Source organism: Phoenix dactylifera, chromosome 9 (assembly GCF_009389715.1).
Source record: "Phoenix dactylifera cultivar Barhee BC4 chromosome 9, palm_55x_up_171113_PBpolish2nd_filt_p, whole genome shotgun sequence".
Classification (NCBI taxonomy): Eukaryota; Viridiplantae; Streptophyta; class Magnoliopsida; order Arecales; family Arecaceae; genus Phoenix; species Phoenix dactylifera.
Genome location: NC_052400.1, coordinates 9,552,580 through 9,578,383, shown reverse-complemented (window position 1 = coordinate 9,578,383; position 25,804 = coordinate 9,552,580). Strand labels below are relative to the sequence as shown.

Sequence of the window (25,804 nt, the reverse complement as noted above, 5' to 3'; positions counted from 1 at the left end):
GATCTGACCCGACCTAACCCAATTTTCTATTAGGTTGGATATGGGTCCAAAATTAAGACCTGAACAAGAAATCGAATTGGGTCGGGATCATTCATGATCCGACCCGACCCGACCTATTTGCACCCCTAGTTATAATATCCTCCCCTCTCTTTGAGGGCTCTCGCTTCACTAGAAGCCAATCGCTCCCCCCTCCCCTGCCCCCAAGTTGATGATTCAAGAGCCTTTGAGGGCTCTCTCATTCACTCCCTCTTCTTTTTGCCAGACACCACACGCTTTCGATGTTGCAAAGCCATCACCGGTAAGCAGAGGTGGCAATTGAGTTGGATATGGGTGAGGTCAAAAAATTATTAACTTGAAACCAATTAAACAAATCAAAAATTTAGATCAGAACCCGACTTGTTTGCTAAACAAGTAAGCCGGACTTACATAACTTATTTATTAAGTAGGTCAAGTCATGTTAAATAGGTCAAACAGATTAAGTGAACATTTAATGAATTAAATAAATTTAAATAGGTTAAACATATTAAGCATATTAGGTTAAACAATACAAAATAGGTTAAGCAAATTTTACATGGGTTAAAGATTTTAAATAGGTTAAATATGTTGGATCATGACCCGACTCAAATATTAAACAAATCAAAATGAGTTAAATGGATCAAAAGATGCAACTTGAATCCAACCTATTTAATAAATAGGTTTAGATAAGTTGACCCGTTTACGATCCAAATTTATTTATGTCAATTTGAACTTGCCTAAAGCAGACTAGGTTAATGAGTTGGATCATAAACGGTCACCCCTACCAGCAAGCCTCCCCTTTTTCCTCTCCCTTATCTCTCTCTTTCTTTGAGGGCTCCAGTTTCTTCTTGCCGAGCGACCGAGGAGAAATCCCTTGGTTTCTCCAATCCACCATGGTAGAGTGCTCGAAGACCTTGCTGGCGAATTGCATTCGAGTTCTCAGTGGTGTCATGCTAGGGGAATAAGCTCATCAATGATTCCATCAATTTGTCCCAATTTTTTCTTGCTAAACCCTAGTGCTTTTATGAATCTCTCTCCACTACCCCACCTCTCTCTATTTTGATACACTGCGGCACCAAACTGGCCGATGGCCGGTACAAGCCCTAATATCAATCCGGCAGACCTTTGTCCTGTACCAATGTGCAAATGCCAGTGCTAAAATCTCCGACGCTGCCAATTGCATTATAAACATTTTACTACAAGATATACTAGGCCCCATACCTTTAATTCTTTCACTACACAAGGACCTGACAAAATACATAAACTACACCAAACAATATTCCTATTCCTTTCATTCTCTATTTCCAATACATAGGCGACCTCAAATAAGGTTCGCTTGCTAGTCAACAGTTATAAGTATAGGATTACATCAGATAATCACTGAAGAAATGTACACACTTTCTAATAATTGACAAAGTAACCGCTTTTGGGACAGCTTATAAAAAGCTAATTTAAACTTATTTTGTATTAACCAAAAAACTTACTTTTCATTCAACATCTGCTGACCCAAATAGCTGAGATGAGGCCGGATGATTATGGTCGTATTCAACATCTAACTTGGACCTAAGCGACCTTTTAATAAAATACACTGAATAAAGTCCAAACTCGTGAATGTGAGAGTCATGTACAAAACTTAATTACTTGCTAACTAGCAAACCTGCAACAAACATTAATGAGGATCACTCTGGAGCCACCTTTGGTCAGATAAAACTTATTTAGAGAACAGCAATTTACATATTAGAATACCTTGTGAAATTCAATAATGCATATCAGGGATTCAGCTGCAACAGGATATTCTTTTGAACTGTCAAATCTGTGGATTTCCATGATCCTGGCCGAAGAAACTAGAAAGTTAATATTGCAAAATTTGTCATGTCAACAAATGAATAATCCTACGAGCAACAGCAGGCTTCCAGAGCTTGAACAACTACATATTTAGAGCTGAATTGTGAAAATTACAAATTTAGAGGTTGCTTTCCTTATATCAAGCTGGAAACTTGCAGGTGTCTTACAAGATCTAGATACAACCTCAGCAGCCACCATCAAGAACTATGCATTGCTGTGGATAATAGAATGTAAAAGACCAATTGGAAATAAGAAAGATTAACCACCAACCTACGAATTTTGGAACATCAAAACTTTGTTGAACAGAAGCATGCAAAGCAAACAGAAGTTTGGAATATCTGATCCTCCCCAGACCCTGCAGTTGCAAGGAAACTCATGCACTAAGATGCCCTTTTAAGTATACAAAGTAAACAGCTATGGTGGTGGACAGACCTGAGTGCAAACATGACACGTAGACTGCTACATGATGACCAACGTGCTAAGGTAATTGCTGGATTAGCGACTTCAACAATTTATACAGTAAGAACTGGTAGTGCAACATATACAGAATTTCTGGAAAGGTGATCCACAAAAAAAAGAATTGAGAAAAATGAAACTTTTATTAAAAAAACTTTAACCTCAAATTTAAACAGTGTGCAGATCTAACAATGTGAATGAGATGGCTGTCGAGTAAACATATCTTCAGATGAACAGCTTCATCTCTTCGTGAAAAAACTGTACATCTCTAGCACTGGGAACTCAATATACAGGGATTCTTTTACTTCAAGGGTTTAGGAAAAAGAAGAAACTTGCCCAATGCTTGAAGTGGTGTGTGATCCCTCTGCCTCAACATGTTCATCACCAGAAGACATTTGCCGAGGCTCTGACATTAAAACTCTTCTGGGTTTTCCTGTCCCAGCTTCAACAGGACCTTCTGAAGACAATGTAAGTGCAGGAGGTACTGATGAAGATGCCAATAAATGCCGAACTATGGGGATATCAGCTGATGCAGATGTTGAAAGACTGTATGCGAAGATTCCCATGGAAGTTACCACAGGATGATCAAATTTGCAATTTGGACCAAATTTGCAGATACCATAACGAGAATAAAAAACACACAAAGGTTCTCCCTGTCAGAGGCAAAAAAAAAAAAAGAGAAATGAAAACTAAACACTCTTATTACCTAATCAAGCAGGAAAATGCACTACGCAGCAAAATTGCTGCTTTCATGAAAAGATTTGTACTGAAACATTTGTAAGTTCTTAGAATACAGCTCAATTCATACAACAGGAGCTATAATGTAAAACATCGTAACATATATCTTAAGACCAAAAAGAGTGGGGGAGAAAGAGAGAGAGATGCAAGATATTACCATCTAAACAAACAAGCAAAATTCAAAAATTAGCAAAATAATGTACAAAGATCGGTGCCCTAAAAAGTAATAGCCATTAATTGTTATTGAAGATGTACAAAATAACCAAGATTACAAAGCACTTAAAATCATAACCATCACCATCAAGTTCTGCCCTTATTATTTGCAGTCAGCTTTAGACCAATCGCTCCTATAAAGGCTAATTCTAGTGTTACGGTAAGCTTTCCTCAATTCTGTTGTGAATTACCATCCACATCAGCTCAGGTCTTGCCCTCCTCTTTTCTAGACCCTAATATTGCAAAGCGTTCCAAATACAGATTGTAATTTCCAGTAAGTGCTTCTACATCAGCCTGACAAAATAATATTACTAACAAAATATAAAAAATTCAAAATCAATAATAAGAAAATTTGATACTTATGACACAATTTCTAATATATGATAGCTTTGGAACAGCATATTTGAAGTATTCACAGATTGATTCATCGGATTTCTATGTCAGGTGACAGATAGTTAAGTTTATAGATTTCCTGGCATGCTAGTTTATGATTAAATTCTGAAATTTTTAAAATAAACAACCAAGATAGATTCAAACTGGTTGGATACAGGTCTCCACAAAGAAAGTGGACTGTTTCAAGTAATTTGATTAAAACCAGGTTAATCATTTAACACAAGTTAGATTCATGAGATAGACCCAACAATTTGACTTTTATACCAAGCCTACTCATATTGAGTAGGATATTCAAGTTTAAGCTAATTTTTCCATGCCTACATGTACCTTGATGTGAAATTCAGGTTAACTGCAAGAACCAAAAATCAATCGGAAATTCCAATTTCTGAGTCCGGGCCAATTCAAAATTAAATTAAGTATTGGTCTGCCATAACTACCTGCAACATAATCCGATACTCCACTATATGAGAGCAGAACCAAGAAACCTATAATGCTGTTAATCTATCCCGCATTAAGTTTCATAATTTGTATCAAAAATCTCACGCCAAAACTGATAGCTAGGAAAAAATCTGACCAGAGAGGGAAGGAAGCAGCTCCTTCAATCTGCTCAACTCAGACCTTAGAAAATAATAAATAATAGAGTGGGGAAAGTAGAGCTCTAGGCCATTTTTGCTTTCAATTAAAATGTTAAAACTGAGTTACAGTGCCTCTATTTATACTAGTGAGGTTTGAGTCCCCACAATTCTGGTAGAATTTCTCTTTTAGTTAAAAAAACTAAGAATTTTTCTAAATAGCAAGTGACGAGTAGGGAAAATCACGCCAAAGCTAAAATCATCCGGGAGCTAAATCTCTACCAAGGGCATCCCTTAATGCAACAGTAAGGTTACTCCATTAGGACTTGGATGTCAGGAGTTCGAAACACAGAAAACAACCTCTCTGCATGCAGGGGGTAAGACAGTATTTATTTGAGCCTCCCCAAACACCACAATGACAGGAGCCTTGTGCACCGGTATGTTCTTTTTAGCTAGATTTCTACTTCTACATCAACTATGTCTGTTGTTGCATCATCTAGTTCATCACAGATTGGGAGATATGGCCAACAAAAGTCTTAGCTGAAAAGGAAACTTCTACTTTAATTGGTCCCTTTTGAGGCCCCAACATCATCGAACCCACATATCAGTGGGGTGTGATAAAACTCTTGCGAGCTGTAGAGGAAGTTATGCCCTCTGAAAGTTTTGATGTATAATTCAATCTTGGATGTGGTGAATTCTACTCAAATCTTGCTCAGACCTATCCGAGGTGGCTGAGCACAACCACAAGAGATCTAGTGATCCTTTGGATCAATATGGTTGTCTTAACATGACATACTGTGATAATCAAAATATAAGACAAAAATTGTGTTCAACAAAACTGCAGTCTAATTATCACAAAAATGCTAACACATTTGCATTAGGTTTTGGTTTTTGGGGGGTGGGGGGGTCCCCCTTTCTCCTTTTACACCACCCTTTCTCCTTTTAAAAAATAAACCACACACATTTAGCTTCCTAGAAAACCTATCATTTCCACTCCCCCCCTCTCCCCTCCCTGTCCTGTGATCTTAGACTTAAGAAAACAAGATGCCAAGTGTCTCTCAACATAGTTTGAAAGCAGATCCAAAGATGTAAATGAATGTATTAGTCCTTTTTAAAACTTTGGAAAAAGGAAAGAAACATGTTTTGTTGCATTAGATTTATGTTGCAAATCACAGATCTATGTAAGTGCCACTAGATTCACTAAAATAAAGGCAACCACAGAATTCAGAGGACTCTAGCTAGGAAATGAATTTGCTCCCAATTTCTCATCCAAAATATGATAAAATGGAAGTGCAGCCCATAAACCACAAAGTAAATCTATTTAATTCTATTTGGATATCATGCATTAAGGGCTGTTTCACACATCCATAAACAAACTTTGACTTTTAGCCTTTCAGTTAGAAGAGAGGTGTGGGCACTGGGCTATATGATGGGTAGATCTCCAAAATCTGCTGGCACCCCAAACTCCGGGGAAAGGCAGGATCCGAACCCAAGCCTCTAGTACAACCACCAAATCACTGTACCAGCCTACTAAACTGGCACTTTTGTTAAGATTTTTAAAAATAGAACCAAATGGCATGTATCTTTATTTGTAACTAAGTATAATCTAGTTCTTGCAATAAGTTTCTTGGCAAGATAAACGGAATGTAAATTAGTCACCAGTAAAATTAATGGAAAAAGATAAAGGCAATTAAAATATAAAGTGTCTATCTAAGCATTTTCTTATCTTTATATATTAAATTTAGAATAATAAGAAACTAGCATTATGATAAATAAATCTTCAATTTGGCTAACTTAAACTGCTTGATATAATTAATTAGAACACCGATTTTTTTTTAATTGATTGGTTGATTTTAGTAGGATTATTGCACTTGAACATGATTAATAGACTTGTCTGAACATGAGCAGATTCCTAAGTTCTTTTTTTGTTGGTAGGCATTCACTACAGTGGCCAAACCAAAGCACTGCTTAGAACAGAAGGGATATTTGAGAATGTCCTAAATTTTTCCTCTTTTAAATGTTGAGGAGATATATCTGGAATGATTGCATCAGGGATGAACAAAGCCTTTCATCATAGCGGAGCACGAGACATTCATTTGACACATTTAAAGCTACACAAGCATCTTGAATGACCGACCGCATTACCATGCAATGGTCATTGAAATGAGCAAAGTTTTGCAAAGACTCTGAGGGGTCGTTTGGTTCGCGGGAAAAGAAGGGGAAAAAGTATGGTCAACAAGAAAGTAATGAAATGCCTCTTATTTAGTTGGAGTTTTCAAAGGAGAGAGATGGAAAAGTTGTATTCCCATAGGAATATGATTCCTACATTTCATAGGAAAGTCTTTCCCATGAGAAACATGGGAAAGTTACTTTCCCATAAGGCGAGAATCACTCCACTTTTATTTCTTTCCAAAAAGGCCCTTCAGCATTAAAGTGGCATTAAAAACCTAATTTTTATTAAGGATATAATAGGAATCACACAACTTTCCTAGAAAAGTGGATGGTCAACCAAACATAAGCACTCTGGAAATCTGTCACTTTTCCATGTTTAACCAAATATGCCAAAAGAACATTTCCAGGCAGTCTCTTCCTAGGAATCTTCTTTCCAGGAATCATATTCCTAGGAGGAAAAATGCTTCCCGCGAACTAAACGAGCCCTGAGGCTATGGAGTTATCATAACAAATTTGGTGACGCTATCTTATATGCCAGTATCAAACAGTTGATCCTTTGATAATTTAAAGTACAAGATCTACGACCAAGATCATATAGTTTCATATTTCATGAGCTCCTCATCACCATCCAGTTTGCATCACTCAGCATTCTGCTACAAGATCACTGCATTATGTAGCAGTTTGTTGACACTAATGGTATGGAATGCTGGCTGGCACATGTACAAATCATTTCTATATAGAGGGCACCATGTACTATTATATTTATATGATTGCACGATATTTTTAAACAAACCATATCTAGATGCTTTAGTTATGCATCTTTCAATACTCGAGCATCTTTTATATTGATGTATGTTGACTTTTAGCACCGTCGAGAACAAAGAAAGCTACTTAAAACTTCGCCCAAAAGAACACATGAGTGATTGCCTAAAATCAGCTGATAACCTTCATCAAAAAACACATTATTTGAGAGAATCTATAAGGACCATCTTCGCCAGCCCTAATTCACTTGTTAATGGCTTATGCCTTGTATAAATACAACCATCCAATGATGCACATCAGAGTTCCTCATGTGGATCACCTACCATGATAAATGAGCATAGTGCAATTAGAAGGGGTGAAATCTTAATTAAGGATTCAGTATGTTAGAATGCATAGATCCATTAGCTTGGCTGTCACCCATGTTATGCACTAAGTTTTAATCGGTGTTCCATGAATTCTTCAAACTACATGACGGCCCATTTAAGACAGATCCAAGGTGGATGATCAACAAAAAGTGTGCTGAAGAATAAAATATTGGAAGGCCTAAAAAAATCCTATTTAGAATGCACTCTAAAAATATACCTTCTTAATTGATAAATTATTGTAGCACAGGATAGGTGTTATCAAAAATAATATAAGCCAAAAGACAATTCCCCTTTATACCTCCTCCACAAAGATCTGCACAAACTAATCACGAATCATCAATAATCTACAACTAGAAGAACAAAAGTTCTGTTTCATCTTAAATCAGTGTTCTCTCGGATCTGATGTATGCATATACCATTTCTTTTTCCACTTCCCTGAATTCTTCCATAGTTCTTTTATGAATCTTCTACATTTTCAATTCAAAATCAGCCTATCTCCAAAATACCAAACTTATGAACATGGCTTCAAGTATGCTCAAAGTGGTACAAGCTAATGTCAACTACTGCACAGAGCCACAGACCATGAAAGAGCCATGTGAACCTCAGTAAAAGCAGATCAACTGCTTCTCGGTTTAAGTACAATAGATCCTACACAATCCACCTAATTCAAACTAATCTTGCAGCTTATTAAGAAACGTTGCTTCTAGGGTTAATTAGAATAAATCTTGCACAATCCGAATATTTCCAATTTATCTTACTGCTCATCAAATTAGTTGCATCTTGCACAATTTGTACGGGTCAGTATCTCAATTTCAAGTCAGCTATGTGAATGGAAAACTCCAACTTGTATTCACACAAAGTATCGTTCTAATTCTAAAAGATGATAAAGAATAAATAACGGAATAATATTTAACAAAAAATATCAATGAAACAAGGTAAAAGTTCTGCACAAGCAACATAACAAAACGACACAAAAGAATACTATTTTATTACATCTCCAGCAACTGAAATAAAACAGATATCAAAGTTAATTAGCATGGACTAAAACATGCATGGGTCCTAAATCAGGTCATTAGGGAAATATGAAGGCTGACTGTATAGCTTACTGGGCGTAGTGGAAGGCCTGAAGGACTCAGCAAACAGTTAGGAGCAGTGATCAATCTCTCCTTAGGATGATGGAACTTGCAGGCTGCACCAAACTTACAGTCTCCAGTCTTCATGTAAAATTGACATTCAGGTTGATCAAGCCTCTCAGGAAACACATTATCCTTCTGCAATGCATGCTGGCCCATAGTAATAGAACTGGATCGATACGATGAGACTATCCCTTGAGCTCCTGCACTTGTTTCACTTGGGCGAGAAGATCCATGTATTTGAACAGTCCCTGGTGCTTGTTGCTGGCTTTCAGAAGATGAAACAGACCCCAATGGTCCCTGCAGAGAAACATCAGAGCATAATAACACTTTTAACAAATCTTGTAGGTAATTTAATTTCAGATCTAAGAAACCATAGACTTGGTAGGAAAACAGATACTGATGAGTATGGTTGAACAATGAAGTAATATCTGATTCTGGGGGTCATGTTTTGGGCAACATAACGCATAGACAAGTAATGTAGGACAATCTATGAGGACATAAAAATTTTAACATGAATTAAAATCGTCTATTCACCATGTAAACTTTGACAAATGGTTGCTTGCACTATCTTAGGCTATACACCCTAGCAGTTGTAGCCTTGTAGGATTCAAGCCGATAAACGGTGAATAATAAATTTATATTACAAATATGCACATAAATTCATACACGTGTATGTATTGTGCATGCGTTAGTGTGACATACATATAAATATATAAATACATACATATATGTGTGCACATTTGTGTGTGCATAACATAATGGACATCCATTGGTACCTAATGCACATGGAGCAGCTGTATGGAAAAAGGATGATTATGGGTAAAAATTTCCTAATTTATGGTAGATAAAGCTTCAAGCTTCAGGATTACCTCAATGGCAAAATTTCAAGGACTAAAAACAGATTAATATTATCCAACTCTATCTACAATGACATAACACAAAATTGATAATCAATATTTCAGATGCCTAAAATGAATGTAACCAAATATAAAACAAATTACCCTATCATGAAAATTCAACTAGATGTTCTAGATACATGAGAGGCATTAGCTGCCAACGTAAGTTACTTCCATAATTCCTGAAAGAGCAGGGTAACTTTTCGATATCTAATGTACTGTAAAGAAACTCATGGAGAAGAACAAGGATAAACATTAGAGAAACACATTTAAATTTCTGCAGATATTACCCTTCTGAACTTCAATTCTAGATTTCATAGATTCATTACGCATCTTGAGTTTGAGTTAGGACTTCAACTCCTATGTAATCATGTGTTATTAATATATCTCCAATGCAATGTATGCCTGCATCCTACCTTAAACATATCTTAGTAAAAGAAGATGGCGGCGATGAAAGTTCTGTAGTTTATACATTGTAGACATGTTTCTCCCAGTCATTTTTTTTTTTGTAAATATGATCATTTCAGTATTCATGTTTCTAAACTACTCTCAAGCTTATACACTGAATGAAACAAAAAAGATTAGTCTTGAAATGATCATGACTCGTTTACAATGAACCTCTTGACCACTTGTTCATAGGAACCAAGAAAATTCTGGAGAAATTAGAGGCCATCAATTTTCTCATGGATTAAACCATCAATTTTCCTATAGGTGAAGTGGTAACTAATTTCAGTGGATTGTATAGAGGTTAACTGACAAAGCAAAACCAATCACAACATCAGAAATCACCAGCGGTGGCTCAGTATCCAGCTTTAAGACCTCAGAGGCAACAAGTTCTTGGTTGTTGCAACACCAAATAAATTGGAGAACCAACATAATATTGGAGAAGAGCGAGAATACAATATCAATTGCCTTACAGCAGTACAGCCCAAGACAAAAGATTAAAACAAGTCTTCTGTGGGCTTAATGTGAATTAACTGAAGAAAGATATATCAACAGGAGGCAAAAACTTCATTATGGAATTATGTGAACAAAAAGGGAGAAAGAAAAGCGTAAGAAGGTAAACTTAAGATAGGGGGTACAAACATGATTGCTTTCCTGAATTTGTGGTTCTTGTGCCTACCTCTTACATAATAATTTTGAATTTTGTACTTCCTGCATCCATTAGCAGCCTTTAACAATTCTAGTTTCATAAATCGAGAAAAGCGGAGAAGAAAGTCTGAGATTTATCCACTAGCGGAAGGTGCAACAAAAGAAAAATATAGCTATCATGGAGACACAAAATAATTTGTTTAATTAGAACTCTTTTCTAGAATGGCAATTAGCAACCTAAGGCAAAAAGAAGCACAATCTACCAAAATATCATTTCCAAGTTTTTTCTCTGACTTTACTGGTTTTTCATTATCCTCAATCGATGTATAATTACTTATATGTATGTTTTTGCAGAAGTTCTTTCCAATCACCATAGGACCCCTAGCGAGCATTGCCTCTCATGGCACAAAAATTTATGCACTATGGAAACAAGATGTTGGCACCTAATACGCACAAATGGTGAAAAGGGGAGGATCATTTGATGGGTGATCTTGGACCCACCAACCAACAAGATGTTTGGGTTAGAACCAAAGGTTCACCAAACCAATACCAGAGAGGGTACCAGCTAGCGAGCGCTTCAGCATGGTATGTGTTTGTACTATGCCATTCCAAGGCATATGACACAGGCAGAGACGGAAAGGGATGGGGAGAAGAAGAGGGAGAGGAAAAAGAGAGGAAGAAAGAGGGAGAGGGAGGAAGGGAGGGAGAGAGGGGGGCAGGGAGGGAGAGCAAGAGGCCGAGAGAGAGGGTGAGTGGGAGAAAGCCGAGAGGCCATCGTTAAGGGAGAGAGAAAGGGAGAGAGGGAGACAGAGGAAGAGAAGGAGACAAGGAGAGGGAGGAAGAGAGGGAGGGAGATATAGAGAGGGAGAGGCTATGGTCGAGTGAGAGGGAGGGGGAGAGAGACTTACCTAGGCCTGGGGACCTCGGTAGCAGCGGTGGCGGCGGCGGCGGCGGCGGCGGCGGCAGCTTTCGGCATCATTGTCGAGCATCGAGGATCAAGGATTAGGGTTTCGAGCAAGGAGGGTCGAAGCCGCGATCGAGGAGTATTAGACATCATCCTATCACTGTGAGGGTGAAGCAATTTTATATGTCGAATCATACCGGTCAAAATTTGCCGTACTGGTCGGTACTGTAACATATCGGATATACCGTACTGTACCAATACCGAACCAGTACGCATACCGTATTGCACCAGTACTAAACTAGTGCACAGTCTCGTACCATACCGATACTCGGTACACCTTGTTGTCTCATACCGTACCATGTACTAACACTATAATATGATGATACCGGTAGGGGGTCCAATACCGGAATGGCGAATCTTGGTATCGAGAGCCAACTGGTTCGATTCAATATGCTCTGAACCAGCTGGTTCGATATGGTTCGGCAAACCATGATTAGAACTTTTGCCATAAGGCACAATAATGATGGTTAGCTTGGATAAACTAATTTTTATATTATAATATTGCATGGTGCTTGTAATTGAGGATCTTAGTTACTGGTACCAATACTTGTACGAGCACCCAACCGGTGTGCACATTCTGAGCATCAATATATTATGTCGGTCTGGTACATAGTGTCGATACAAGGGGCTAACAAGCATCGGTTCAGTACAAAATACTTGGTGTTAAAATCAAGTAAAAATCAAGTACTCAAAACCATGCCTGCTATTTTCTTTCAAAACCAAAGGGTGTGCAACTACGACAGAAAGAAAGTTAATTTATCTTTATGAGGTCAAGGCTCCAATGTTTGCATTGTAACATAGAAAGTAGGAAAAAAAGAATTTAGCAGAAGAAAGACAAAACATGGACAAAGAAAAATGAGAAGAGTAAGTTAGTCACCTTAGCATGCACAAAAGTAAAGATAGTTCCAAGCTCAAAGAGTAACCATATACACAGACGCGACATATATATAAGCATCATGAACCGTACTATAGAGTATATTACACTGTCAAGAAAATCAACATATTCTTGATATCGACCATCATTCAAATGCATTGTATGTTGGATAATCAAGAAAGCCATTAAGCTCTTTATATGAATGAGAGGTACTACTAAGTCCAGAATGGAATGGAAGCATGCAAACTGAACTCACAGGATATGCATTCCAGCTGGGAACTTGAACCAACCCTTGAGGAAGAACCACTTGAGCACAGCTTGAAGGACCTTGCCATCGAGGGCTTGGAATGAAAGAGGTTCTTGATGACGACCAGCTTGTCAATCCATCAGCATAAGATTGACTGGGAGAGGTGGGTGAATGTACAGAAGGATAAAAAGGAGAACCGCGTAATGAAACCATCACATTAGAAGGCTGTGGATGATGAAATTTACAGGTGTTCCCAAATTTACATTGTCCAGTTCTTAAATAATATGCACACTCCTCCTCGTTCTACAACCAAAAAAAAAAGCGAGTTTTCATGGAAACACAACTGGCATGAAGTGTAATGGTTAATTAAAACTCTGGATAATACAAAAAAAAAATATAATATTAAAAAATGGCAATTACAAACCGGACGAATTGGATATCCCAAAATATTTAGTTCAGCTCTCCCAAGAATTCCAGCCTTATCTTTGGGGTGATGAAATTTGCATGTAGCTCCAAATTTGCATGTTCCAGTCTTAAGATAGTACTAGAAAAGGGTAAACCGAAAGAAAGGTAGATTAAACACTGGTCATTAGATATTGAATAGATACGGAAATGAATTTCAAACGCTTAGCAAGTGATAAGGAAGATAGAGTGCCACTAGACTAAGTAAAACAAATTTAAAATAACGTGAAGTAAATGCCAATGAGTTGGACAACATATATTTAAAAAAAATTGCATTCAAACAGGACAAATATCAACAAATCAAACACTTTGGTACATGCATCAGATGCTTTCAAATCTGTGTCCTCCTTTGACCTTAACGGGCTCTTCACGTAAGAGTCACACATGCAGAATAAAGAGAAATGCGATTAAAACAGGAACGCAATGGGATGAGTTTCTAATGCTTCCTAGGAAAAGAGAGGATGAGGAAGGACAAGCAATGCTATTGATAGCAGCATTAGGAAATGGATAAAGGAAGTGGCAGTCATGCTGCCTGCCTTCTTTCTCTGCCAAAGGCATCAGCCAAGCCATTCAGGATCCCAATATCAAGTTGCCTCAAGAGCATTCATTTCAGTGAATCTCAAAAAGATAGGGAGCAAGTGAGAAATCCGTTTGAAACAAGATTTGCGGAACCAGTACTGAGAATTGTACCAGTTGGCAACCGGCACAATACAATATGGGTTGGTACAGTGAAATCGGCAGACCATTTGCCGACTTCAGTTTAAAATCTTCAAAAAAATAAATAGATCCCCTATTTCGAAACAGAACTGGGATGGACTTTCGATCCCTCTGTCCCTCTTTCCAAACCCTCTCTCCCTCTCTCTCGGCCTCCTTCTCTCCCACTCCCTCTCCCTCCCGCTCTCTCTCTTTCTCTCTCTCCCTTTGTTTTGAACTCATGTAAAGAACTGGGCCAATAACCGACCAGTCCGGTTTGGTCAGCCCCGAACCAGCTAGTTCGGCATGGTTCAACAAACCATGATCCAAAATTTATCCAACAAAATTTCTATAAATAAAAGAAGGTTTTTACTCTCTACCACTTCTTGCAAGTTGTCCGGGACGGCACATCATTACTGAGCAACACTTAATCTCTTTTTCTTTTTTTAAAATCATCTCTCCTTTTCTTTTTGGTTTTACATAAGGCACAATCAAGTCGGGTTGGATCATTGATAAGCACAACCCAAATTCAATCCATATTTGGATAGGTCAAAAGTTAATCCAAACAAAAACCATAATAGACATACATAAATTGATTATGTTGCAATATAAAAATATGATACAGTAAAATAGTACTAAGCAACATCTAGATACTATAAAAAAATATTCTATTAAGATTTGATCGATAACCACATATGTTTATGATTAACAACACAAAATATTACTTAACTATATTATAAAAAGAAAACTAATTTCTTATATTCAAGGAGGGTTCTGAAATTATATATATATATATACACACACTAGTTTTGGGCCGGTTTGGGTTGGTTCGGGTCAAGGTACGCGGTACCAACTGTACCGATGTACCGGTGGGCATCGGTACCGGTACGGTACCGAACCAAACCGAGCCGAACCGGTACTGTACCGATGGAGTTAAAAACCAAAAAAAATTGGAGCCGGTATGGACTGGTCGGTTCGGGCCGGTACCGGTCGGTACGGGCCGGTACGGCTCGGTACCGAAATATGTAGCTGTACCATATCGGTACGGCAGACCATGGTTCGGGTTCAAATTGGAAATTTAGTGATTCAAATACAAACCATATTTGAAAAGGGTATGTTTTTGAATCCAAGCCTAAGTCACATAACTTTGGTTTAGTTTGAAATGCAATTATTTTCGGCTGGTTATAGATTGGAAGTGGGTCAATTCAATCTACTTGCATCCCTAGTTCGACGTGAGTTCAAATAGGAGCTTAATGCCCAAAGCAGTGAGGCTTTGAGGAGCCCCTCTTCCCGGATGTACTTGCTGCACCTAATTAAATTGATTCCTAGTGTCATCACATGCTTACAAGCTTCAAAAGAAAATATACTACTAGTGCTGGGCAAATATGATGCACACTAGATGAAGTATGAACTGCCATGATTTCGCCTGATTGAAAAAAAATTCTATTAATTATGTAACTCAATGTATACAAAAATTTATTGCAGGTGCATTGTTCATTTTCCCTCCCTCAGTGTAAGGTGTATCTAGTAAAAGATGGCATGGTTATAGTGGTTGGAGAATGGCTGTCTCACGGGTCTCACAAACAAGTGACCGAAAGTAGTTTGCATTATGATGCATAAATAATTAAAACAATAGCAGAGAATCATTTGTCGTGACCATCCTTCTGAACATTAGCTGAAAGTATTGTACTTGTGACTAGGCTTAATCACATCCTCTGTTTAAAAAGCAGCAAAACTCAAGGATTTACACTTCCATGATTTGCTAGCTAAACATCCCTTGCCACTCAATGCTTGAGCACTCAACACAAGCAAATATCTCCCAAAAGAATCAAAGCATAATTTTCTCAGGTTAAAATCCCATAGAGATCCAAATTCCATAAGATAATAAACCAGACTAGAGGTCTATCAAATAAAAAATTGACAGCAGATTCCTTCTTTATAGACCAGCATCATCCATAAACTAAGTTTTGAAGCATCTCAACAGATGGCTAGAGACAACTCCACTTTCTCCAATGGACACTAAGGTTTTCATCACTCACTGATACAGTATACATAAAATATGGCGCTTATTACGTCAGCTGATATAGACGATATGACCAAAGATATCTATCAACAAGATATTGTACCAGCCAAAATTTTTCAATTATTTCTGTTAGCATTGTAAAAAGGGTTTTATTTTAGTAAAATTAAAACCACCATAAAAAAAACAGTGGTTAAACTTTCTTCAACTATATTAGCAGATATTTCAAATCTCAGCTATTAGATGTTGGCAGAGATTTTGGGATATTTGATCTCTTTTCTTTTGAATTTCTCCAGTCTTCCATCTCAGCTCAGATAGACCTCTATCATAGTGATCTTGGTAAACAATCATCCACTGACATATCCAAGATATGAACCCAAGGATGGTACCACCAGTACCTTAGCACGCTAATGGAAAACTGGCATTATGATGGGGGCTCACGGTCCAAAGCCCCTCGCCATGCACCTTTCCTCGCACTCCTTGCGTGCGCCTTCAAAAATCGCTGATGATGGACCGATTGCAGGCAACGCCGGTGGAATAACTCAATAGAAAGATCAACAATGAAAGCAAACTGAATTATATTCCACTTAATTAAGGAACAAATAACAAGTACAATGAAAGCAAAAGAAATCTAGCAAGGGATTGAAGAGATCCCCTCCTAGCCCAATCTAGTGGAGATTGATGTATCTACCACTAGCACAAGTCCTAGAACACAAGATCTAAGGACCGAAATCGGCACAATCGCCGCCCAAGCCTTAAGGCCGACTCTCTAACAAGAGAACACGACTCTAGAATAACTCTGAGATGCCTCACAATGGTCCCTTACAACTCTATTTATAGGCTAAGACCCTAGACAAAACTAAGTAACCCTCCTTAAAATAAACATGGAAAACCGTCTTCTCATGGATCCAAGGCTTTTCCTCCGTCGATTTGGCATGAGATCAATGGCTGAAAATCACTCAAGAAAAGTCCTCCCGCAGCTGGATATTGACTTAGTCTTTGGCCATTGGATGGTGGGTGATGGAGGGCTGGGACGGCTCGGATCTCACGGACTGGGCGCATGGGACGCGTGTCCCGTTTGACCGGGTTGCGCATCCCAGCTGGAAGAGTCCCAGTCCGGGAGGGACTAAGGCTGGGCGCGCGGCCTAGGCGCGCGGCCTAGGCACGCGGGACGCGTGTCCCGGTCGACTGGGTCGCGCATCCTGGCTGGGAGAGTCCCATTCCGGGAGGGACTGGGACAGGGCGCGCAGGCACGAGTGGGCTGGCAGGCTGGCTGGCGCGCGGTCACTGTAGCGGGCGAGGTTCAGCAGGCCGAACCTCGCCGCACTATAGCAGGCAAGATTCCTGCGACTGAACCTCGCCTGTCCTATGCCCAGCCCCGGGGCGCGCCTGGCCTGCTGCTGCCGCAACTGAACAATGCTAAGCCAGCAGTAGGCATGCGCAGGGGCTTGGCCGTGTTGTCCATGGTGCGCGCTTGGTGTCGCCGCAGCGCGTACGTCCTCAGCTTTGTGATGGGTTGATGAAGCGAGGTCTAGCGCGCAGGCTGATCTCACACGGTGCCAAAGTCGTGGTTGGCCAAGGGTCGGCCGGCCACAATACACATCATTTGGCCACTTTGGCCTTCGGTTGGCACATGGTCCTCTCTCAGCTTGGCGTTTCCTCGGTGTTGCTTGTGTGGGTCCTCAACACATTATCACTAGGTGTGAGACACCAAAGCCATTGTGGTACATCTCACATTATGGATTGGTTCAGGCTTGTACCATGGCTGGTCCAGCTAGTACCGAGCCCAAACTAGTGAGGGACTGATTTATGAAAAAAGAGAGAGAGAGAGAGAGGAGAGAGAGAGAGAGAGAGAAGAGGTGTAGGTTCTCTCACTTTTAGGAGCTCCAATTACCCCAAGATCCTTTTGACCAAGAGAAAGAGAGGGGACAAGAGACAGAGAGAGAGAGGGGAAGGGAGGAGGATGGTGGTGCAGCAATTCCACCGGCTCCTCGACACTGGAATACATGCTAGATCCAGCAACTTCCGATTGCACCACAGTTATATTTTGGCCTCTAATTGGAAAAAAAATAGAAAAGCAGAACTCATGCCAAATTTTTCTCTGTGGTATGAAATTAGAATATGTTGTGGGATGGACTACAGCACATTAATTTTTGTTTTCAACATATATTTCATTGTTATTCTAATTATATTATTTATGAATTAAATTAATTTTTAAAATAAAATAAAAATAATTTCAGGGAGGAAAAATTAGTAGAATGTGTGCATTATTATTGCACATGCTCCTCACTTGTTGCACAATTTGTATGAATTTTAGATATTCGGGAGCACCTAAACCTAAACTCCAAATTTTTCGACCAAAAACTAGTCATCCACTGTGTCATGTGTATATATATGTGGTAGCCATAGGGATGTCCACATAACTCTTAAAAAATTTCAATTTTCAGAATCCTATAATTTCTAAATCAAATTAGTGATATATAATAAAAATTAGAAAATTAAATTATAATTAAAATTATAAAATTAATTATAACTATATATTCAGACTCATTATTGTATGACAATATTATGAATAATTGATACTTTTTGCACCTATTGTTGCAAATATCTCAAACTAGATAGTACAGAGATGCAATATGTACTGAGTTGGTACAGTATGAACCAATATCGTACCAATTCAATAAGAAACCTTCAACATCATGGTCGGTACCGATATCCGAAACCTTGCCATGGACCTTTGAAACCTTTCATGCATAGCAGCAGAATGTGTTGATTCTTGACTAATAGACACTGAAGCATATTGTGCAGAAATTAAATGTCTGTAGTTTTTTTTACCTTCCTTTTTCAGGAGGTTGCAACACACAACTACACCAACTAGTAATGGATCAAAAGTTATTTACTACCAATAAAGTCATATACCTTTAAAAGCAAGGAAATTTTCTAAGGAAATAAAGAGAACAACCTTTAGGGGAAAATGATAATGTAAGGTTACCTGACACTCAGGTTGACCTACTATTTCAGGATATCCACCCTTAAGTCTCGCAGCAGCAATAGCCTAACATTTAACAGGACCTAATCAAGACCATTAATTCTGATAGAATTTTCTTACATAAGTGAACAAAAAAAAACATTTAAAAAATATCAAAACAACCTAAAAACCATATATAAGAAAAGCTTTTAAGAGAAACTTCTAAGCTATCCATGAAGAAAAAATCAACATTGTTGATCATGAAGTATTCTCAACAATATACATGTGGGGGTAGAAAATCTTCTATGCCATATAACAATTTGATAAATATGCAAAAATAGAATGGATTCTAGCTAACAATCATGAAAAGATACTAACAATTCTGCCCTCAATCATCTTTACAATGCATGACACAAAGAACTTTAACTTTTTTCTCCAAGTGATTCTTTGTTCATAATTTAGATCCAGTAACAAATCATCACACCAATGCATCTGTATGATGTTTACTTTGAATATGACATTATAGTGCTCAGCTGTAAAGCAACGATAGGAATAAAACTATTTTTCCATTAAATTATTATGCAATGCTATATTATGCTTTTGAGCATAATTGACATATATTACAAGCCTTAATCCATGAATTTAGGATTAGCTATAGAGATAGCACTAGACTACCTTTTACCAGATTTATGTCCCATTTGTTATAGAGGCTATTTTGCCTACACTTTAGGTGTCCAAAGCCATCTCAAACGAAACCTCTATTTATCATTTACTAATTAGACACTCAAGGATCAAAATATCATGACTTATTCTTGTATGGACCAAGGATGCGTTCAACATACATCACATTGAGAATCGTGCTAATAAAGGGTATGCATGGGTATATATATATAGTCATAGATATGCCCAAAATATCCCTTGGTACAGCTTTTTCTGGCGTTCAAACTCCAACTTTAAAATTTTATCATGGTCTCTTATCTAAGTGTATGTTTTTCTAAGAAATAAGGTGTGGGTATCAAGTTAATTGCCTTAGTGAAGGTTTTCTGTGTGTTTTGAAGTCCTACACAAGCATAGATATCACATAATATAACTTGCAAACAAAAATACTTAGAAGATAATATGTGTCAAACTTAAACCAAAAAATTGTTGATTTTGAATTTCTATTTATATTCTAAGGCATGAGTACAATGATTAAATAAAACATAATCTCAATTTGGTGGAGTTTTCCCCTAATTTTGCCAATTAGTCATGAATTAATGGTCAAATTAAAAAATGCATGGAAGAAAACTACCTAACTAGAATAAAATTCTAGCATAAAAATGTTTTTAAATTAGTCAATCTGATGTGAAAACCCTTGTAGCAGCATGTTCCCTCTTCCTCTTAACTCCACCTTCAAATGGTTGAAAACAAGGTAAAATCACCCTTTAACCCACTTTCCTGAGTGGGCACTTGGGTAGTTCCTAGTTTGGGTGCTGTCCAAGATTGTTCCAAACAAACTTGCCTCAATCTATCCCTGAACTGCTTCACCCACTCTTGGTTTGGATGTTTTTTCACTTGAACCAAGTCTCCCTATACTAAACTGAGCCTCCTTGTACTGAATGAGAACCACCCTGTATCGAGAAGTCTTCAATATGATACATATTGATGGGTACACATTGAATTGCTTAATATTTCAAACCTTGGGGACAACTTACTTTCATGTAACCTGCAAATTTCAGCCTAGATCTTAACATGCAAAATGCATATGATTTGGTCAAAAAGCAGCACTTGGTGGATGGTCGTGATCCTATCAATTAAGATTACTTACAATAAATTTGTGATATAAAACAACACAATTTTTTGTCTATCTATTTATTGGAGAATGATTTTTTTTTTTTGGACGCGGGGGGGGGGGGGGGGGGGGGGGGGGGGGGGGGAATGTGCAGACAGGCATGATAATATTGAAGGTTGACTTGGATCTTTCTCTTATTGTTCACAAGATTAGAAAGAGAAATGCTGAGGGCCTCAAAGATAGATGGCTCGATTTTCTTATTATAATATTCATAGTCAGGATGCCAAGGACCTCATGAGCTTTACAAACAGATGGTTCAAAGGAGTTTGTACAATAATAATAAATGAGTTTAATCACTCCTAGATTTAACACATCCGCCTCAAAATCCCTATCTCTACTATCTCATCTTTGGCTTATGGGTCCTTGTTGCTACCCAACTATCTTATCCGAACAATAAACTTATCATCCTATACATGTTTTATCAAGTTTTCTCCAAAAAGCCTCATCTTAGAGTGCCAAAATCCTACACAATGAGACTTTCTGCCAAATACTACACACAAGCATAACTCTTCCAGCAACAAGTTTCAACACAAAATAAACTTATGGGTTTTTTCCATTGCAAATTAATTCAAATAGCCTGTAATCATTGAGATCATGGAGAATTAAGCAAGAGTTCTAGACTAGGGACTGCAAGGAGACGTGCATGAATAAATTCTTTTTTTTTCATCTTCCGTAATGTAAATGATGGGTGTTGCAGGGAGTAGTTGCCTTGCTGTTTTGTCATCAAACCTCAACTAGGCCTAAGTGATCGACCACAAGTACGGTAGAACAAAGAAACCAAGGAGGCCCACATTTTTAACATTATAAGCAAATGGACCTGCATTCATTCTTCTTTTAAAACATATTAAAATATTAGCACAAGCAAAGCTAGCACTATCTGTATATACTAACTAAAAATTGTATAAACCATTTTCTAGGGCATTTGGCGACTATCAAGGATCAAGATTTATTAAATGCTTACAGTTTAATTATTCTCCTTAGAAGAAAAGATAAATCAAATGCAAGGATCTTAAGCAAGAAAAGTCAAACTACATAACATAAGCTGCGAGATATGTTCTTACACTACAAGCAACTAGAAAAGGGATGAAATCAATATGATGTCAGGATTAAGGTAGAAAATATAGCAAGGGAGGTGTAACATCTGTTAGACATTATCTGGAGTATGAATAGTAAAACTTGAAAACTATATAATAGGTGATATTGAGTAGTTGTTAGGCAATCAAAAGCCTTTTTTCCTGAAGAATCTAGAAGTAAGCAGCATCAACAATAATATAATTTGCAGAGAAATATTGACATATAAAATTCAAACCAGTGACAATAGAGAGGAATAAATGACATCAATTTTGGAGGCGAGGAGATTTATCTATGAACAGCTTTTTTTGGAAGAGCCAATCAAAGGGGCAGATCAAATTACCTAAAATAGCACTGAACAAGTAAGGATTGCAATATCAATTAATAAGTGAATATTCTGTTGGAGGCGGAAAAGCAGCAAAACCATAACTACGTGCAGTACGTTAATACTAGTCTCTTAACATAAGTAAGTAGAGATGAAGATGAAAGGACAAGAAGATTAGGAGACATGCATATCTATTGAAGTTTTGCTGATCAAGTAAGAGAAATTAGGTTCATTGGTTCATTTGGTATGCCAGTTCAGTCAGTAAGAACTACAAAATAAGAAAATTTTTGCATGATCAAAGAATTATATTACTACAACGGGCCACCATGGCAAAGTTTTAAATACCATAGGATGGAATCATCCCAATTTCCCTATGGAACAGGGACACCCCACGCTCAACACTCGGAATGGTGAACATCCCACCTCATTCCTGTCCACTTCTTGACTCATCCCATTTGAGCACTCAAGATGGAAGAATTTCCCACCATCCAGCCGGCGTTTAAAATTTTGATCAATGGAATTGGCTAGACCAAGCAGCCTGAAGGCCTTAACTAATTGGGTACAAGCTTGAATATTAGACCCTAAGGCCTGCTTGGGCTCAAACCAAAGCCCAACATATCTCAGATTGGACCCGGGATTTGTAATTAGAGTCAAATGAACAGGGCCCAGCTTTGGGCCCCACCTGGCCTGAGGATGTGCTTGTATTCAAGTCAGAATCAGGCCTGGTTCAGGCTCACTTTCTTTTTTAAACGTTTGCACTGATACTGGGCCTAGGCACAACTGCCGAACATAGCCCATCAGTACAATTACTTCTGGGAAATGATAGTTACATAAGAATGTGTGTGCACGCCCACAAAGCACAATGTGCACGTGCGCACATGCACAAACAAACATATAGAACAATAATCATGAGAGCCGACCTATGAGCTATGGTTATGAGATTGATTGACAATCATGCAGCGAGCATTAAGGAAAATGACATTAGTACTGATATATTGGAAAGTCGAAAGGTAGATCACAGAGGCTATTTGCTTGATTAGACAGTTGATGGAAGGGGAACGTAAACTACCTGACTTGAAGAAAGCGAATACTGGTATATCACAATTATAATTTCATTGATTTTTAAATAAGTAAGTACTAAAAGAGACTTTAGAGTTTTAAGCACGTAGCTGAAGTAATTGCTAAGAGTGCTTATGAATCGATAAGTTTTCAAATGGAGTGAAGTAAGTCCATAGCTCTTGGAATATGATATGTTTGAAATTATAAGAGAAATAGTTCCCCACACCCATGGAACTGCAGAAAACCTTCTAAGGTTCCCCTATACTTGAGAAAAGCCTAGACCAAAAAGTAGAGAAGAAGGTGTAGTTGTTACAGGAAATGATCAAGAACAGGGGCACTTTTAAGCAAGCAAACAATATTGATATGCCTAGAAATGCAAGTGTCAAGCACGTACATGTATTTCTTGCAGCAAAAGAGTTAGATCTTAAAGTCAGATTATGAATGGTACTTAAAAAGATGTCTTTATGGAAAGCCAAAAGCAAAATGATACTTAAAAACATATAGCTCAATAAAGGCACTCAAAATAAATGTCAAATCTGAATAAAGACCAAAAGGAGATACCAAATGAACAACCATGTTTTGCAAAATGATCAATTAGGCACAGTTTCACATGAGTGCAATATAAACAATAAAACAAGCAGTAAGCTTTACCAGCTTTCTATTAGGAGGATGATTGTATCTGCAAGTCACCCCATATCTACAGTGACCCGTTCTGAGGTAATAAGCACAGTCTGGCTCTCCCTGGCGCTGCGGATAGGATCCAGATTCCATGGATTCACTTCCTCTCATGTTCATCTGCCACAATGTCTCTGCAGTAGCACCAAAAGCATAAATTCAGAAAATACATCCCATATGCTTCCATAGGAAACTTGTCATAGTTATACACTAAAAAATAGCCACTTCAAGACGAAAAGTAATAGAAACAAGAGTAGCAGCGTAAATAAATGAAGAGGCTTCCAGACAAAGATTCAGGAAAAAGACAAATTGCCATCATTTCATAAGGGAATAAATTTAGAAAGGAAGATAAGAGGAAGAATCCAGACAACGTACAGATAAAGTACAGTTGCCATTTTCCACAACGAAACACCAATTGGTCACAATTATACAGGATTCACTGCTTGAATGAACTAGCAATTTCAATTCAGGCAGTTGCCTGACAAAGAAATTTTGAAACATCCAACGTTCGAAATTTGACATCGCTACATGAACAGAAACGCATCATAAGGAGCCATTCTCATTGCAACATTCTTCTTCTGTAGCCCACTGAAAAGGTTGAATACCAAAAGGAATTCTAAAAGATGGGATCACAGAATCACATGTGAAATATAGATACAGAAAGAGATCAACAAAGCAGACAAATCCTTCAAATGACCAAAAGGTATCAAACAGTTGACCCACCGAAACAGAATAAAAACACCTCAGACCCTTACTTTTACTGTCCAATCTGATTCAGTATTAAAGATTCTAAAGAGACGATTTCGGCAATGTCTAAATTCCAATCCAACCAAATATATAATCAGGTACCAGGCACATAATTCCACCAATGGGAACCCCAGATTCACCCAAAAAAACCCAACTTTCGAATTCCCATTACCACAGATCCCCAAAAACATGAACTCTCGTAATATTTCGGCGACCAATTGAATGAGAGAAACAAGGTCAAAACGGAAGCGGCATGAGAAACCCTAACCCTAACCTTCATCAAAGGCAGGGGCGAGCAAGGACGACGACGCCTCCGTCACGGACGCGGCAGTGGCCCTGTAGCCGCGCGTCTGGATCCCGGCGCCATCGTAGCCCATGGGCGGGCTTCCGCCATCAATCCCCGGATCTCAGCGGTCGGAGCTCCTCCCAAGCAGCGATCAGACAAGAGGAGGTGTAGAGAAAGGAGAGAGAGGAGGAGAGGGAAGAGAGGAGGAGGGAAAGAGAAAGGGAGGGGGGGGGGGGGGGGGGGAGAGGAGGACGCAGAGCTCTCCTCTCCACAAAGCATGAGGAGAGGAATAAAAACCAGGCCTCCTCCCTCAGACAGAACAATATCAATAATTTAATAAAAATCAAAACATTATTTTTAGATATTTTTATTTTTTAGAGTTTAATATATTTTAATTTGAATGTCCATGTTTTTATTAACTTATAAACCAAGTTAATTTTAATGAGTTCTTGGCATGTACTCATAAATAACATGTTAGTTAGCAAATGCTCACTCGCACTTAAGATGTATTTAATGAGGATTTTTGCTAATCAGGCACACTTTTTATGTTGATTTAATCAAAGCTAACTTTCTTAGTACAAAATTAATTTTTATCAATACAATTTTTTTGTATATTAAAATTATTGAATAAAAAAGTATTATTTTTGTGTTTGATGAAATTATCTGCAAGATGCCGACTGCGGCAAAAATAACTACTTATCGATGGACAGTCGCTGCTCTATGACATACTCAAATTAGTGAGAGGGTGCGATTTCTTCCGAGCCACTAATATCTTGCCGATTCGGTCGCTTCTTCTGTGGCCCATCATTCTAGATTTTTAGGAAAAACTAAGTACCTATTCTTTCTTTTCTTTGTCAGTATTTTTTTCTGATTTTATCAGCCGCACTTATTTACTCTTTATTTGAGGCACTGTTATACTTAAAAAAA

At 38.1% G+C, this 25,804-nt stretch overlaps 1 protein-coding gene across 5 annotated transcripts; it reads right to left on the bottom strand.

The window, feature by feature from the left end:
- Nucleotides 1–1,280: 1,280 nt before the first annotated feature.
- Nucleotides 1,281–25,109, bottom strand: LOC103709388 (zinc finger CCCH domain-containing protein ZFN-like). 5 transcript variants are annotated; one of them, XR_005513280.1, is made up of 12 exons: nt 24,866–25,109; nt 24,220–24,432; nt 23,821–23,978; nt 18,908–18,970; nt 13,165–13,284; nt 12,750–13,043; nt 8,638–8,964; nt 2,507–2,969; nt 2,293–2,412; nt 2,131–2,215; nt 1,762–1,846; nt 1,281–1,672 (listed from the first exon to the last, which is right to left on the bottom strand). XR_005513280.1 is itself a non-coding variant. In XM_039129957.1 (7 exons), the coding sequence occupies exons 1-7, from the start codon at nt 24,966–24,968 to the stop codon at nt 2,631–2,633; spliced, it is 1,404 nt and encodes a 467-aa protein (XP_038985885.1). In that variant the 5' UTR covers nt 24,969–25,109; the 3' UTR covers nt 2,441–2,630. The 5 variants fall into 5 exon arrangements, 1 of the variants encoding a protein (XP_038985885.1); XR_005513281.1 differs by having other exon boundaries at nt 24,220–24,368; nt 24,866–24,935; XR_005513278.1 differs by lacking the exon at nt 24,220–24,432.
- Between the last annotated feature and the right edge of the window lie 695 nt (nt 25,110–25,804).

Bases quoted from the DNA above. Each gene is read 5' to 3' on its own strand.
- LOC103709388 (XM_039129957.1), bottom strand. From the start codon at position 24,968: ATGGGCTACGATGGCGCCGGGATCCAGACGCGCGGCTACAGGGCCACT. The intron at 18,971-23,820 runs GTAAAGCTTACT...GTTAAATGTTAG, and splicing joins ATCCTCCTAATAGAAAGCTG to GCTATTGCTGCTGCGAGACT. The intron at 13,285-18,907 runs GTAACCTTACAT...ACCCTTTTCTAG, and splicing joins TAGGTCAACCTGAGTGTCAG to TACTATCTTAAGACTGGAAC.